Here is a 17,674-nt window from a genome sequence, read left to right as displayed (position 1 = left end):
TATCCAAATTAAAGTCATTTCCTTATTTCATTTTAGCTTGAGAGCCCTTGCAGCCTAATTGTTTTCAATATAACGTGTTTTAAGAGGCTTGGTGGTCCAGTGGTTAATGAAAGGGACTTGTTACCAAGAGGTTTCAGATGCAATCCTAGACACTGACTCACTGCTGGTGACATTGTGCAACTCACTTAACTTCCTTGTGCTCTGTCCTATTGTAAGTAACTCTGCAGCAGCAGTTGTGATACATAGTCATCTGTCCGTCCACCATCCATCTCCTCCACCACAACCCCTGCTTTGGTTTGGATAAAAGCTTGGTCATTATCAAGGCTAACATTGTGGGTCATATCAGCTTTGTTTATGGAGCGATTGATACCAGCATGGAGGCTCCATTCATTTTAATTAATTACAATAAAAGGAAACGTTGAAAACCTCCAGTTTAATGTTTGCAACAAATAGAACCTTGTTTGTGGGATTATTTTTTCTGCAAAGAGGAAGGCCATATAATACAAATTGTTAGTTTTTTTGAAAAATAACCTTTTTTTTAATTGTATCTATTTTATAAGCAGGATAACACACTCCAGGGCTTGTGCGTTGTGTTGCTTCGCTTTGTGCTGTGTGTTAATGCAACACAACGTTGTTTTATCCCTTACTTTACAAGCTGTTGTGTTGAGTGCACGTGAGCGAGATACACGAAAACTCCTTAGTAAAGATTACATTTGAGACAATCCAAAACTATATGACGGAGAGCTTAGACTTTTTTTTTTTAACTTTTGGTATTCTACATGTATCTCTCACTCATTCTCACTCATTCAGCTTCGTTTGCATCCTTTATAAGCAGACCCAGATGCAGAACTCTGTTTTTTTAGCACTTTTGTGCAGTTTTATTATATGCAGATGTGGCAGGCTGGCGAGTGGATAGAGGCCCAGAGACAGACTGCAGTTCAAAAAAATAACTATTTTATTATAAATAAACAAAAATAAAGTGCACAAGGGCAAAATAACAGATACTCAAACACAAATAAAGCAAAAACAAAACTCACAAAAATAAAGTTTCCAGGCTGGGCAATGCCTTCACTGGATTTAGAAAATTCAAAAACCACAAAACAAACACCAACCTGCTTCCTCAGCTCCCTCTCCCCCAAATGAGAAGCAGAGGCCTCCTTTTATATCAGGTGGCTGGGCGTTGATTGATCGTTAATCAACCTAATCAACTAATCAACCCCAGCCACCTGAACATAATAAACCCAGGCAGGCAGGGGAAGTTAACCCCATCCCTGCCAATTTAAAGGGCAGAGCTTTGCTCTGCCACACACCTCCCCCCATGTACAACGTACACCGGCCGCAATCGGCCAACTCCCCCCTTCCCCCCCCCCCCCCCCTCCCCACCCCCCTCCCCCCCAAGAGTCCAATTATGTCCCTTGGGTGGGCTGTTATGGTGGGTGGTGGTGGGCGGGGTTGATGTCGGAGCCCCCAAGCCTTCTTTGGTTGAGGGGGCCCCGAATCTCCAAGGTAGCACGGCGACGGCGGCCCGGCTCCCTCTGGTGGCGGAGGCGGCGACGGCGGCCCGGCTCCCTCTGGTGGCGGAGGCGGCGACGGCGGCCCGGCTCCCTCTGGTGGCGGAGGCGGCGACGGCGGCCCGGCTCCCTCTGGTGGCGGAGGCGGCCCCTCCCTCTCGGGCTCTGAGAGCGGCGGCGGCTCCTCCCCCCTCTCTGGCTCTGGGAGTGACGGAGGCTCCTCCTCCCTCTCTGGCTCTGGGAGCGACGGCAGATCCTCACCCCTCTCTGGCTCTGGGGACGACGGCAGCTCCTCACCCCTCTCTGGCTCTGGGAGCGACGGCAGCTCCTCACCCCTCTCTGGCTCTGGGAGCGACGGCAGCTCCTCACCCCTCTCTGGCTCTGGGAGCGACGGCAGCTCCTCACCCCTCTCTGGCTCTGGGGACGACGGCTGCTCCTCACCCCTCTCTGGCTCTGGGGACGACGGCAGCTCCTCACCCCTCTCTGGCTCTGGGGACGACGGCAGCTCCTCACCCCTCTCTGGCTCTGGGGACGACGGCAGCTCCTCACCCCTCTCTGGCTCTGGGAGCGACGGCAGCTCCTCCTCCCTCTCTGGCTCTGGGAGCGACGGCAGCTCCTCGCCCCTCTCTGGCTCCCGGGAAGGCGGCTCACCCCTCTCTGGCTCTCGGGAAGGCGGCTCACCCCTCTCTGGCTCTCGGGAAGGCGGCTCACCCCTCTTTATTGGAGTGACCGGGGCATCTCCCATGTCTACCGCCAGGTAATTAACCACCATGAGGGCAACCTCTGGGAAGGAGGCCGGGTGGTGCTGTTCCTCCCACTGTTCCCACCTCTCCCCATCTCGACGCCACAGCGTGTTGATAACTATGGGGAGATCGTGGACGAGGTCTGCCTCAGGGTGCATCAACCAGTCCCAGATCTCCTGGGACGGTGGTGAAGGTGGTGGTGCTGGAGGTAGTGGGGTGGCCCCTGATGCCCGGGGTGAACACTGCACCTCTTCCTGGGCCTGGTTGTAGGGGCATCCTGCCCAGTTGTGGCCGTCCTCCTCACACCGGCCACACCAGTTTGCCGGTGGCACGTCTGGGCAGGACCGCCAACGATGGTCCTCCTTCCCACACCAGGGGGGAAGAGGCTGGCCGGGTCCTCCAGCGGTGGCTGCAGCAGCTTACATTTCTTCAGCTGCTGCTGCTTTTCCTGCCTTTGCCGCTGTCTGCTCTTCTTTCCCATTTTTTTTTTTTTTTCAAAAAAAAAAAAAAAATTATCCCAAAAATTCCACAAAACAAACAAAAATACTGCTCTGAGCCTCTAGGTGGCACTATCCCACTTTGACACCAAATGTGGCAGGCTGGCGAGTGGATAGAGGCCCAGAGACAGACTGCAGTTCAAAAAAATAACTATTTTATTATAAATAAACAAAAATAAAGTGCACAAGGGCAAAATAACAGATACTCAAACACAAAAAGCAAAAACAAAACTCACAAAAATAAAGTTTCCAGGCTGGGCAATGCCTTCACTGGATTTAGAAAATTCAAAAACCACAAAACAAACACCAACCTGCTTCCTCAGCTCCCTCTCCCCCAAATGAGAAGCAGAGGCCTCCTTTTATATCAGGTGGCTGGGCGCTGATTGATCGTTAATCAACCTAATCAACTAATCAACCCCAGCCACCTGAACATAATAAACCCAGGCAGGCAGGGGAAGTTAACCCCATCCCTGCCAATTTAAAGGGCAGAGCTTTGCTCTGCCACAGCAGAAAATAAAAGAAACAAACCACTTGGAGACCTGGACCAAACACAGCCTTCCTTACCTAAAGGGTTGGGACAGCTAAGTCATTTTCCCAACAAAAAACAGCTAAGCTGTTTACAGGTCACCTACATTTACTTAAGGTAAAAACACACAATACCTTATTTTTTTAAACACAGTATTCCTTAGCTGAACACATACACTATCAGCTCCCTGGCAGTGCTCTCCTCAATGGAGTTTCAAGCTCTCCTTTTATTCTCTATGGCTGTACCCAATTAACACAAGTTATCTTATTTGGGAACAGCCACATTCTGATGTGTGTTTGGCAGGGCTAGGGATTAACCCCATCCCTGCCAACCACCATCAAAACACACCATTATTTACAGGCAGGGATCTTCACTGCCACTGAATGCATTTTTTTCCAGCTTCTGTAGCTGAGTTTTTAAGGTATTTTAGGTTTGCAATGGGACCTATAAACTATGCTGCCTCTGCCGTTACGTAATTATGTAACCTTTCCACGGACCACAGTTTAAGAACCTCTGTTCTGGTCAGTGCACCACAGACTTAAAAAGAGACAACATATGCTAGGTGCGTAGTTCTAGTTCACACAGTGACTCAAGGCATTGCGATTGGAGGAGGGAGGGGGGCAGTCATCTGACCTTAAACTCCCAGTCCCTCAAACACACAGAAGCAAGAAGCCTACACCAGCCCAGTTCTGGGAATTAAATGTTGTTTCGAATGTCAGGAATCCTAGATATCGAATTTCAAGTTCATTAGAAAGGTGCAGTGGTAAACATCTGCCCATTTTAAGTTCTAGAGCAAACAATATAATTGCAGTAATTATTTCTCTCCATTACAGCACGACTAATCACACCTCATTACTGCAGCTCAGGAAAACTGAAGGTCTGTGCACATCCTCCGATCCACTTTTAAACCAAAAAAGTATTTATTTAATAATTGTATTAATATGGAAGTATGTTAAAATTCAAAGCTTCTACTGCTGTATTTAAACATAATCACACTTTATAGCTTAGTCTATGTGTTAATAATAGTATATAATAATATATAATAATGCACATTTCAATAACGCTCAATCATGCAGTCTAATGTATTAGAACTAAAAATGTCTCAGTATTTACAGTATCTCAACTAAATTGACCAGACAGGGGCTACTAATGTTTTAAGTATTTTTACAATGCAGCAACCTGCACAGTGTTTGCAATAGAGCTTCTATCTCTCCTTGAAGACCGGTAATGGCTAGAACTTTCCAATTCCTCACTGAAAGCTCTTATGTATACGAAAGACAGTTTTTGATTGAACCTCTTCTTCAAATCCAGGGCCATGATGAAATAAAGGATGGGGTTGATGCAGCTATTGAAGTAGGCCAGGCCTTTGAACAAAGGAAGAGCAACCTTCACTGCCAAAGACTTCTTATTGACCATCTTGGCCAGCAAAAACACATGGTAGGGTGCCCAACAGAAGAAAAAGGCAGCCACCAATACAGCAATGATCTTGAAGGACTTTTTGGGCACTCGTGTCTGCCTCAGCTTGCAAGCCATGATGGCGTAACAAGTGGCAATGATTAAAAAGGGGACCAAGAAACCAAAAAGGAACCTCACGATGTAGAGGGCCAGCTTATTCTGGTATCCATCATTGCTTCCAGGAACATCGAAGGAGCACTTGGAGAGATTTGCATTCCCTGGATCCATAGCGACCTGTCGGAATAGGAAGTATGGCAGGCTAAAGGCTGTGGCCAGCGCCCAAACTCCTGCGCTGGCAAAGGAAGCCATCTGGACAGTGCGCCACTGCTTGATCCGGATAGGGAATATCACGGAAAAGCAGCGGTCAAGGCTGATGACAGACAGAAGGAAGACACTACAAAACAAGTTCATGTACTTGAAGAAGCCGTTGAACTTGCAGAGGAACTCTCCAAAGGGCCAGTAGGTGTAGAAGAGGTTCTTGAGCAAAGAGGTGACTCGGGTGAAGCAGAAGACCAGGTCAGCCACAGCCAGGTTGAGAAGCCAGACGTTGGTCACATTCTTCCTCAGTTTGCAGCTGATCATCCAGATCACTATGCTGTTTCCGGTTACCCCCAGACTAATAGTGATGGTGTATAAAACTATCAATACCATGTCCATTACGTAGTCGATGTCCACCGAGTCGTCTGTCTTTCGGGGCGAAGGTTTGCTGCTCGTTGTGATGTTGTTGAGCTCCATTCTGAAAAGAATAAAAACATAAGAAAAGTTTGGGATCCTAGTGTTTTAGATCCTACTACTTCACCTGGTAGGCTATTCCATACATTTATGACTCTGTAAAAAAAAAGTGCTACCCACCTTCTGTTCTAAACTTACTTTAACTCAGCTTCCACTTATGTTCTTCCTCTGTGCTAAATTTGAAGTAGTGTCTTGGATCAACTTTATCTAAACCTTTTATGATTTTAAAGACTTCACTCAAGTCCCTTCTTTTTTCAAGAAAGCAATCAGGGATCACAAAGGTAAACTGCTTTATCCAAATCATGCTTGTTCTATTTAAAATATGAATTTATATTCCTGTAGAAATACATGTAGAAGATATTTAAGAAGTAGCAAGAAGGAAGTGAGAAACAATGTCTCATTTCCAGATCCATCTTACAGAGATTGGGGAATTGAATTTTTGTTAAAGAAAATTAACCAGAGGGGGGATCTAATTTTTCCAAGCAATTTGTTTGACCTTGTCACATTTATGACTCTCATTACGTAGCGGTTTGAGCCATTCTAGTTATCTGTAGCGGCAACTAAACTAAAAGTGGACATAGCTCAACCCGCTGTTCAATTACAGTCTCTATTGAATGTATCCATTATACAAGGGCTTATACCTCTTTGAAATGTGTGAGTGGGATGTATAATGTCTACAGACCAGACAAGAAGAAAGAAAATATCGGAGTGGCTTTTGGTTTATTTCTCCTTTAAAAAACTGTTGTTCAGAAATACATAACACATATTCACATGTATCACGTGCACCACGGACAGTACAACATCAAATAATTTATGATTAGAAATAGTTTGCCACAAGTTCCTCTTTATGACAAAACAAACATATTTAAAGCTCTAGTTTTAGTTCCACTACCCTCCAAAAAGCGTAGGGACAGATGAACAAATGCAAAATGAATGTGGATGGAGACAATCTGTTGCTCATTTTACTCTAAGCAGGGTAAAACGTAACAAATATTTTGGTCTATGAAGACATTTATTTTGCTGTTTTTAAGAGAGTTTCAAGAGTCTAAAATCCCTTCAGCTTTTACTGTGCATATACCTGGGATAGTCACTGCTCTATGCAGAAACTGATTGGATACTAAGACGGTTTGTGAGGTTTAGAAAGGTTGTCCTTTGTGTTGAGATATTTTATAGCTATGGCCAAACCTAACGCTGTGTGGGGTGAGCCCTCAATATCAATGGGCTTTGCAGGATGTTGTCGGATAGTTTTAGTGTGTTCATTGAGCAATGATTTATGTTGATGTCATTTAAGAAAAGAGTAAACAGATTAAAACACTGTTTCAGATGTGCTCAGAAGCAGAAGAATAACAGCTCTCTGACATTTAGAATAGCTGTCGCAATACCCTTAATTCATCAGAAGAAAGACTTTTAACAAATCATTTGTCGGTAGCAAAATTGCTACCAATGTAGAATACATGGTTGGGACATTTATTCTTTATTCTACCACAAAAAGATTTTATTTGGAATGATAACTAGCACAACATGATTGTAATATATTTGTTATATATTAATTTTATTATTTCATTGATTTTATTAATTTATTTGGATTACCGTTCATTTAAAAAATACCATGACAATTGCATTGATCATTTCCAAATTACTAGTTTTGTTGAATGACCAGAATAACTGTAAAATGACTGTGTAATTAGTTAATGTTTTAACTAAAATCCTTTCACAGATAATAACAAAAATAGATTTGATCTTACCTTTGGCTAGTCACAAAAATCAGTTCAACAAGAAAAAAGCTGGACAAGCACACATGAAGATCCAGTATCAGAACTTTCCCACACTTTGAAGTTATGCTTAAATAAACTTGCTAAAATCTTACCATCCAGAGTGAGAAAGATGTTTTGGCTCAATTCCACTTCCACAGAAGAGACAGAGGCTTGACTCAGAGGGACAACACGCCTTCTTTGCGGCAAAGCACTGTGTGGTAATTACTCTTTCAGTTTCCATTTCACACACTGTATGCAATGTATGCTTTCAGAATTATTATTATTATTATTATTATTATTATTATTATTATTGCTTTCCATTAAATGGCTCTAATTATTCTGTATTTTTACATAGCAGTTACTTACTAAATATATGTGTACTTACACATAATTACAGTGTCATTCAAATGATATATTGCTAGTTCAACAAAAAGATCAGTGCTCTCTACCCTTGTGCTCAGGTGATCTGTGATAACATCTGGCTTCCCAGGTCATAACTGAAATGATTTTGTCTCAATATAGCGCCACTGGAACCACTTCTTGTTTTTTGCAGCAGTGGCCCCTGCTAATGTCTAACACCCAAGTAGGCAGACTATTTCAAACTGTTTGTTCAAAGTCTGTTTTTTTCCCCCAGCTCATGTGTACAAGTTCATGAAAAAAACAAACATTGAACATTAGCTCAGCTGTCAAATATCCAAACTGAAGTAGGTTTCCTTATTTCTTTTTATCTTGAGGTCCCTTGGGGCCAACTAGTGTTAACATTTATTTTAGGTGGCTTGGTGGTCCAGTGTTTAAAGAAAGGGGCCAGGTTAGGGTTAGGGTTAGGGTTAGGGTTAAGGTGACTCACTGTGTGTGACCCTGTGCAAGTTAGCTCCTTGTGCTCCGCCTTTCAGATGAGGCCTAAAACAAACAAGGTCCTACTGGAAGTGACTGCAGCAGCAGTTGTTGATGCATACTTTGGATAAAAGCTTCTGCTAAATGATTATATAATAAGAATAATAATAATTTGTCATGGGACTGTCATGGTTGATGCAGGGGCTATCACATCAGTAGTGGTAGGGCACTGTAAAGAGAAGTTTGAAAGTAGCTGGTCTTCAACTGGGCCAAAGTTTCCTCGACAGGATGCTGAAGAAATATTTCAGTCAAAAAGGGGAACTTAGCCAACTTTGCAAAATAGGGAAATAGAACAGGAACCTAAGAACTGTCATGTTATTATTGTTATAATGCAGTGCTCAGTAAATAATGACTCACATATACATTTTACTTGCACGTGAAGTGCTGTGCAATCCTTGCACCTAAATGCACATATACATTTTAAACACTTGTGTTACACAGACCCGTTTATATCTCGCGTACTGATGACTAACACCAACATTAACACACTACACAAAATATACACAGGGGCGGGCACTTTGCCACAAGCTGTTATAAAGTGGTGCTAATTTAGAATCGATTAAGGTGACACTGTCCATATATTAGTATGTGAACGGGATGATTTTTTTTTTTTTTACTTTTTTTTTTTTAAGCAACATATTAAAATGTCTCGATTGATAAGAGAGTTGGTGTCGACCCACTGGTCTTTTTCATATCGAAACCTGTGTTTTCTTTTTTCGTTCTTTGCTACCAGTCACCAGTCAGTTTTTATTTATTTATTTTTAAACCACAGGTCAGTGACACAGTGTACCAGAAATTCATTTGGGCTTCTTGTAAAACAGGAAGTTTACATTGTGCAACATAGTTAATTGTTTTAACACTAAAGCTTAGATAGTAAATTCTATGTTATACTGTATATATTTTCATTACATCTTTGGCCTTTGGTCTAGGTCTTTGAGGTACCCCTGCCCATAATTTAGTTTGCTGATAGTAAAGAGGCTGACTGCAGGGAAGCCATGGGCAGGGTGCAGGGTACAATACAGTAGCTTCTTGGTTGATTTTCACTTCCTGTGCTGCAGGTTAAATTTACTCCAACAGCCTCAAAGCAGACCATTGAACACATGACCTACAGCACAGGAAGTGCTGTACTTGATAAATCTTCAAATTCTGAAAAAAATAAATAACGAAATCAGAAGGGCTGTAACCATATGCATTTTTAGTGTTTGTTTTTGAACTTGGCTGGCTGATGTGCTACACTCGTTCAATGAACACTGTACTCTCATTTGGGGAAGTAAAAGTGTTGTTGGACTGTGAAGGCAGGCTTTGGGGCCCTGTACCACAGCTTGTGCACTTTCCAGATCAGTGGGCATGCAAAATATACAGTAGCACGTAACAGGAGCTTTCCTGTCGTTCTAAAACCATTGCTTAGTCAAATCATAAGCAGCCTTAGTGGCAGAGTCTGACATATAAGAAAGCTGGTTGCTCCTTCGTAGTAAAAGAAAAAACCAAAAACTTTTGTAATTATCAAGTTTTAACGCTTCGTTGTTACTTCTATCTTCTCTCTGGCTGAGCTCTTTCTGCCAGTCGATTTATAACTCAAAAGCGGGGCTTCAAAAGCACCTACTGCCTGGTAAGTATTGTTTATTTTGAGAGCATCTATTGTTACAAATAGGATAACACTTTCCTGTGCCTCTAATGACTGTATTTCTGTAGCAGTTACTTAGCAAATACATGTGTACTTACACACAATTACAATGTCATTCAAATGATGTATTGCTAGTACAACAACATGATCACTGCTCTCTACCCTCATGCAACTCACATCATAAAACACACACCAACGTGAGCGTAGCGATTTCCGCTGTCTGGTTGCGTTTTTCAGATACCTTCGACAGTGTTGATTAGCAGTGTTGATTAGTAGTGACTGTTGACTGTGTTGATTAGCAGTGTTGATTAGTAGTGACTGTTGACTGTGTTGATTAGCAGTGTTGATTAGTAGTGACTGTTGACTGTGTTGATTAGCAGTGTTGATTAGTAGTGACTGTTGACTGTGTTGATTAGCAGTGACTGTTGACTGTGTTGATTAGCAGTGTTGATTAGTAGTGACTGTTAACTGTGTTGATTAGTAGTGACTGTTGACTGTGTTGATTAGCAGTGGCCCCTGCTAATGTCTAATACCCAAGCAGGCAGGCTATTTCAAACTGTTTATTCGAAGTCTGTTTTTTGTACACGTTATTAGTTAGAATGCACTTAATGTGTAGTTTTTTTTTTTTGCATGATGCAACCCTAATCCTATCCCAATCCTTAACACTAACTCTAAACCTAACCCTAACCTTAACTTCTTTACTGATACAATTGTGTACTCACAGATATCGTTAAGCACATTGTGGCATCCCTTTCCTTCTGAAAAGTTTGGACAAATTATTATATTTTGAATCAATCAAAGAAAAAAAAATAACAACATTGATTAATTTACACTGAACAAAAATATAAACATGAAAAGTGTTGGTCCCATGTTTCATGAGCTGAAATAAAAGATCCCAGAAATTTTCCATATGCACAAAAAGCTTATTTCTCTCAAATTTTGTGCACAAATTTGTTTACATCCCTGTTAGTGAGCATTTCTCCTTTGCCAAGATAATCCATCCACCTGACAGGTGTGGCATATCAAGAAGCTGATTAAACATCATGATCATTACATGGGTGCACCTTGTGTTGGGGACAATAAAGGGCCACTCTAAAATGTGCAGTTTTGTCACACAACACAATGCCACAGATGTCTCAAGTTTTGAGGGAGCGTGCAATTGGCATGTTGACTGCAAGAATGTCCACCAGAGCTGTTGTCAGAGAATTGAATGTTCATTTCTCTACCATAAGCCGCCTCCAACGTCGTTTTAGAGAATTTGGCAGTACGTCCAACCGGCCTCACAACCGCAGACCATGTGTAACCACGCCAGCCCAGGACCTCCACATCTGGCTTCTTCACCTGCGGGATCGTCTGAGACCAGCCACCCGGACAGCTGATGAAACTGTGGGTTTGCACAACCGAAGAATTTCTGCACAAATTGTCAGAAACCGTCTCAGGGAAGCTCATCTGCATGCTCGTCGTCCTCACCAGGGTCTTGACCTGTCTGCAGTTCGGCATCGTAAAAGACTTCAGTGGGTAAATGCTCACCTTCGATGGCCACTGGCACGCTGGAGAAGTGTGCTCTTCATGGATGAATCCCGGTTTCAACTGTACCAGGGAGATGGCAGACAGCGTGTATGCCATCGTGTGGGTGAGCGGTTTGCTGATGTCAACGTTGTGAACAGAGTGCCCCATGGTGGCAGTGGGGTTATGGTATGGGCAGGCATAAGCTACGGACAACGAACGCAATTGCATTTTATCGATGGCAATTTGAATGCACAGAGATACCGTGATGAGATCCTGAGGCCCACTGTTGTGCCATTCATCCTCCACCATCACCTCATGTTTCAGCATGATAATGCACTGCCCCATGTCGCAAGGATCTGTACACAATTCCTGGAAGCTGAAATTGCCCCAGTTCTTCCATGGCCTGCATACTCACCAGACATGTCACCCATTGAGCATGTTTGGGATGCTCTGGCTCGACGTGTACGGCAGCATGTTCCAGTTTCCGCCAATATCCAGCAACTTCACACAGCCATTGAAGAGGAGTGGGACAACATTCCACAGGCCACAATCAACAGCCTGATCAACTCTATGTGAAGGAGATGTGTCGCGCTGCATGAGGCAAATGGTGGTCACACCAGATACTGACTGGTTTTCTGATCCACGCTCCTACCCTTTTTTTTTAAGGTATCTGTGACCAACAGATGCATATCTGTATTCCTAGTCATGTGAAATCCATAGACTAGGGCCTAATGAATTTATTTCAATTGACTGATTTCCCTATATGAACTGTAACTCAGTAAAATCTTTGAAATTGTTGCATGTTGCGTTTATATTTTTGTTCCCTATACTTGAAATTAAGAACCCATCGATGAATGGAATGTACATACAATCATATGTTACTAATAACAATTTCAATTTCAATTTCAATTTCAATTTTTTTTTTTTTTTTTTTTACCTTACCCCAAACAGTAATCTTACATATATAACTAACAAAATAACACAAGTTTTATTTTTGCCGGTTGTAATGACAGTGTGTGACCCACTTGGGTGGTCTGTACATTTGTGTATTTACATATATCGTGCAAAAATAATTAGTTGTTAAGAGCATTGTAACTATGCATAATAACGTTGTAATGTGTGTGTGTATTTGCTAAGTATCGACTATGTAGAGACACAGTAATTAGAGATACTTCATGTAAAGCGTTACCGTTTTCTTGTTATCTTGACGTGAGGATATCTTTCTGAATTTATTTTTACCTTTTTTCCGGCTTGAATGCATCCTCCGTGTCGGCTATTGTGAACCGTGTCTGTGTGAGTCACTCACAGCTGCGTTCCCACTTCATCTCGAAAAACATCAAATAAAAGGAATGTATGGGTCAATGCTTTCAGGTTTAATGAACCTTGAAAAACACCTTGCTTTGCTTTTTTTTTTTTTTTTTTTTTTTTACCCTTTCTTGAACATTTATAAAAAAGAAAATGTTTAAATATCAATCATTCCTATTTTGTAACTTTCCAATTTCACTACAATTATCAAATTTTGTAATATTTCTTACAATATCACTGCCTGGTGATATCTCTTTATCAATCTCTATGTCTTTTGACACACATATCTTAACCTGTTTACGCATATTCCTACAGCTTCTCCAAATGTTTTAGACTTTGTTCTTTCCTGCAAGCCATATATAACTGTTTTTCTTTATTTTTTTTATTTAATTAATTGATTGATCGATCGATCATAGTCTTGTTAAACCTGGTCGCTTTAGATACAGTAGAACAGAGTTTGAAAGTCCGTAACTCTGAAAATCGGTTTTCAGCGTCTTTAATAAATAGGCACACTTGTTATCTACACCCTCAGTCTGGTGAATAATACAAGGACACAGCACAGTCATGCAATAATCATATTGTTATGGTTCTAAAGTTTTTGAAACAGTGCTATGAATGGAAAAGGGCTGCAGTTAAGTCAACATTGAAATCATAACTGTGGCAAAAACCCAGATTTAAACGTCCAGGAAAACCTGGGTTACCTTAGTGCTTGATTTTAAACAAAATGCATGTGTACAGTTTGCTCAGTCAGTTTGCTTTGTTTAAAACTGAAATGTTATTAAAATTGCCTTTGAAATCTGCCTCACCTTTGTCTGGATGCATTTGTTGGTACAGTAATCGCTCCACAGGGACAGGGGACGAGGAGATCCGCACAGTACACTGCTGGCTTCTAATTAAAGATAGGGGAAATATCTATGTAAGCAAATACAGCCCACACACATTAGAAAAAAATAACCTTCAGGGCTGGGAACCCACTGGGTCTGCACTAATGGCTATTGAAAAGATACTCCCTTCACTGTTTGAACTGGGTTATGTCTTTTGGAAAGATCCTACCTATAGCGTTGAATAATATAAAATTCTGCTGGTCATTGTTTGCAACAAAATTTACCTGGGTGGAAATATAGTTTAATTGGGTAATATCCATATGCAATTCATTATGAAAGTGGGTTTCTGATTGGACTATAAAACGTTCCAATAAGAAACAACGTCTCTACACGCTTGGTTGTTGTACTGTGAAATTCTCAAAAAAAATCTGCAATTAAAGTTTTGTTTTTGGTTTATGTCTCCAGATCTGGATACCGTGGAAGGACAGAAACATGGTCTATTTGTTGATGGCCGTCTTGTTCCTCTGTGGTGGTAAGAATATTATTTGAAGCAACAGATTCATTTCTGTTTGCTGTGGACAGACAGGCATTTTAGTAGATTTTAATTAGAGGGACCAGAATGAACAGAAGTGTTCGGTGTATCATAACGTTTAAGCATGTTATTCATATTTACAGTCAGTGTCATGGTAATTTTTTTACCTTTGGGTCGCCCAAATTGAGGAGGGAAATCAGTAATAAGTACACAGACACTTTATCACAGTCGCTATGCGTGACTGTATTTACATTAATAAAGATGAATCGCTTCTGCTTTTAGATGAAAATTTAAAACCCATTTAGTTCAAAGAAACACACAAGCCCAAATCCTCCCATTTAAAGTTACTTTTTTATTCATCTGTCTTTATTTTTAAGCTGCGGATGAAGTAATACAATCAGACTCATACCTGCAGAAAGAAGAAGGTTCTTGTGTTACTGTCACATGCATCTTTAAGAGGCATAGCATTGAAACTGTAATTTGGTGGAAGAATCCAAAATATGATTCAGAAACAAGGGAGTTTAATAAAACAACAGTGTACCACGAAGATGAATCAAACGTGGACCCAGAATTTAAAGGACGTGCTGAATACCTTGGTAACAAGAAGAACAACTGTAGCTTCAAACTTAAAAATCTGCAGCTCAGCGACAGTGGACTATACCACGTTAGATTGATTGGGAATGGGGATTATAAGTGGATGAACAAACAAGGAGTGAACCTTTCAGTCACCGGTAAGCTTGTTTCGATCTTTTCTTTCAATATTTATTCACATGAGATTTAATTCTGAGGTTCTTCTTAAATACTCAAAACCATTACTTTTGGGTTTAGAGTCTCAAAAGCTATTAACTTCAAATTGTGATTAGAAAAAATTACAAAATTCCTGAAAGAAAAAAAAACACCAATTATTATTTCTGAATAATATAATAATAATAATAATAATAATAATAATAATAATAATAATAATAATAATAATAATAGTAAATAGTTCCTAATGAGTTGGTTATTTTTGGGATGGGTAATTTTTTTTTTTTTTTTTTTTTTGTTGTTCTTTTCTGAAGAAAAACGGGGGATTACTGTAATGACTCATTTTGAGTAAAAAAAAACACAGCTTTGAATGAATGATTATATTACGTGACTCCCACAAAAATTGCCAGTAGACTGTTTTTTTGAATACGAAAGAAAAACCCGGGGTTTTTCAGTTTTACATTTTACATTCTGTAAAATACTGACTTCATTCAACACTGCAATCTGTAGAAACCAGCTGCCCCTCTTTTTTTTACGTCAATTCGTACGCCTGTGCGAGGCTTTACATTTATATTTTGTTTTGTTTTCATTAGTGAAAGAAGAATACATTTTAGACCAACCAGAAGTTTTCATTCCAACATATCCATTATAATTCTGGCTGGCTTTGTAATGAACAAAATACTGACTTCATTCAAATGAATCTGTAAAACACTAGGTATTTTTTTTTTTTTTTTTTTTCAGTGAATGCATTAATCATTTATAATCTAATGTCAGATGATGGCTGTCTTGTATTAGTCATTAGTGTTGTTAAGAAGAAACTTTTTAGACCAACCAGAAGTTTTCATTCCAACATATCCATTATAATTCTGGCTGGCTTTGTAATGAACAAAATTCTTAACTGACTTAAAAAAAATAATAAAACCAGGACTGTTCATAGTGCCCATTCACACCACAATCCTGCATCAACACTATCTAGAAAAAGATTACCCACAAAAGTCCTCTGAAAGGACAACTTAATTTAAAGCTTGTCCTAATGGGGCTCCCAATTGCGGGTCCAGTAAAGGCGCTGCGAGTGGAGTGCAGTGAAGCGCTCTATAGCCTGGAGATCGCAGGTTTGAATACAGGCTCTGACACAACCCACCATGAATGGGGGTACCTAGAGGACAGCACACAATTGTCCAAACACCGCCCGGGAGGGCTTAGGTTGGTAGGGGAATCCACGGTTCACAGTGGCAGATAGGGCGCCTGTGGTTCTGCAGTGGAGCCACCAGATCTGTGTTGTCCTCCGGCACTATAGGTCTGGTGGCCTCACTGTGGATCTGCAGAAAAATGACAGATTGGCAGGAGCACGTTTCGGAGGAGGCGTGTTCAAGCCGCCGTTTCCCAAATCGGTGAGGGGGTTGCGAGTGGTGAGCCGAGGATACAGACAATAATAATTGGGCATACCAAATTGGGGAGAAAAACCAGGGTAAAAAAAAAAAAATTGTCGACAACTAAATTTTAAAAAGAAAAAAAGATTGTCCTAAGCAAATCAAAATATTTATGAAAAATGTTCATCGTAATTCATGGAAACATAAATAACAGTGCACCATGGTATTGTCTCGGTTCAAATTTCCTAGTAAGCAATAAACAAACATTTTCCTGTGCTTGCTTTTTCCAAGACAACCCCTGTAAAATTGACATTGAAACCCCTTCGCTCATGACTGATGAGGTTCAATATTCCTAGTAAGAAATAACAAACATTTTCCTCGTGCTTGCTTTTTCCACGACAACCCTCGTAAAAATTGAATGAAACACCACCTTCGCTCAATCGGCTGATGCGGAAAGAGGCTAACTTGACATGTGCTACTAAAGGGCCTTGTGAAAAAAGTCCAGAATGGCAGCACATACAAGATGATTGGCAGCTTAGGAGACTGCAGAGCGGTGGAATTGGACAGCCCAGATCAGAAACACTCACATTTACCCCTACCTGGAAGAATCATGCCCAGACCCTGACGTGCCAGGTCGAAGGAAGCAAAGATGAGTGTGCGGCAAGATCCATTTTATTGAACGTTCAATGTAAGTTTATGAAATGGTTTGTAAGTAAATCCAAGCAGTAATACTGCAGTGAGACCACACTGTATATTCTGTGGGTCTCTTTTCATTATTACTTGTGAATATGGATTCAGGTGTCAGTTACAGATGTTACAGTAGATCTGAGGGGAGTACCAAGGTTGTAGGTATTACGACTGTACCTGCCTTATGAGTCACATATGTTTCCTTTTGATAGATCCTCCAAAAGAGACCACAGCCATTTCAAGACCTGCGGATGATATAAAAGAAGGAGTAGCAGTAACCCTTTCCTGTTCCTGCAAAGGAAACCCATCAGATATTTTTTACACCTGGTTTAAGGTTGGACATGGAATAATCTATAACTCTGAAAAATTTGAGTTTCATAGCATAAGTGTTATGGACAGTGGGGATTACCTCTGTGAAGCAAAAAACAAACTTGGTGCACAAAACTCAACGGTGATTAACATCAATGTAAAATGTAAGATCTTAAATTTCCTTTTGTGTGTGTGTGTGTGTGTGTTGTGTGTGTGTGTGTGTGTGTGTGTTACACCCATCATCCACCTGGTTTAAGGGGACATCGGTAACTTTACCCTTTCAAATCCTAGCATTGTAGGATTTCGTAACAAGATCAAGAAAGTATCAAAAGACTAAGATTTCTTAAGAACACAAGAAAGACTTTTTACATATAAATAAAACAAAAATTACTGTCATGACGTATATTTGAGGCCTTAATATTTAATCACTTAGTTGAAAATCACCTTAATACGGGCAGACAAACATCCAATTTGATGACAACACTTACCAGTCGGTCGCGAAGGATTTGTGAAGTATAGACGTAGTCTACACATTTTTCCTGCATGGAAAAAGTTAACACAGAAATTACATACTGACACATGAATATTTTTTTTGATGTCACAATAATACGTATCAAAATGTTACATGAATTTTACATTTAGTATAAGGGACTGGTAA

At 40.7% G+C, this 17,674-nt stretch overlaps 2 protein-coding genes across 5 annotated transcripts in view; one reads left to right on the top strand and one right to left on the bottom strand.

The window, feature by feature from the left end:
* Positions 1-3,235: 3,235 nt before the first annotated feature.
* On the bottom strand, positions 3,236-12,656 carry LOC121298698 (C3a anaphylatoxin chemotactic receptor-like). 3 transcript variants are annotated; one of them, XM_041225889.1, is made up of 2 exons: positions 12,485-12,656; positions 3,236-5,468 (listed from the first exon to the last, which is right to left on the bottom strand). In XM_041225889.1, exon 2 carries the CDS (start codon positions 5,465-5,467, stop codon positions 4,442-4,444), a length of 1,026 nt encoding a protein of 341 aa, XP_041081823.1. In that variant the 5' UTR covers position 5,468; positions 12,485-12,656; the 3' UTR covers positions 3,236-4,441. The 3 variants fall into 3 exon arrangements, with proteins under 3 accessions (XP_041081823.1, XP_041081825.1, XP_041081822.1); XM_041225891.1 differs by lacking the exon at positions 12,485-12,656 and adding an exon at positions 7,332-7,431; XM_041225888.1 differs by lacking the exon at positions 12,485-12,656 and adding an exon at positions 7,210-7,430.
* LOC121298636 (B-cell receptor CD22-like) overlaps positions 9,310-17,674 on the top strand; it is a 22,197-nt gene continuing 13,832 nt past the window's right edge. Inside the window, exons 1-6 of one of the 2 annotated variants that reach the window (XM_041225778.1) lie at positions 9,310-9,721; positions 13,840-13,906; positions 14,284-14,637; positions 16,312-16,359; positions 16,472-16,708; positions 16,920-17,180. In XM_041225778.1, the coding sequence (XP_041081712.1) occupies positions 13,867-13,906; positions 14,284-14,637; positions 16,312-16,359; positions 16,472-16,708; positions 16,920-17,180 (940 nt within the window). In that variant the 5' untranslated portion in view covers positions 9,310-9,721; positions 13,840-13,866. The remainder of the gene's footprint in view (positions 9,722-13,839; positions 13,907-14,283; positions 14,638-16,311; positions 16,360-16,471; positions 16,709-16,919; positions 17,181-17,674) is intronic. The other variant, XM_041225779.1, reaches the window with a different exon arrangement.

The sequence above is a fragment of the Polyodon spathula genome, chromosome 24 (genome assembly GCF_017654505.1).
Source record: "Polyodon spathula isolate WHYD16114869_AA chromosome 24, ASM1765450v1, whole genome shotgun sequence".
Taxonomy (NCBI): Eukaryota; Metazoa; Chordata; class Actinopteri; order Acipenseriformes; family Polyodontidae; genus Polyodon; species Polyodon spathula.
Note: the sequence above shows the minus strand (reverse complement) of the source record. Positions and strands in the feature narration are given on the sequence as shown.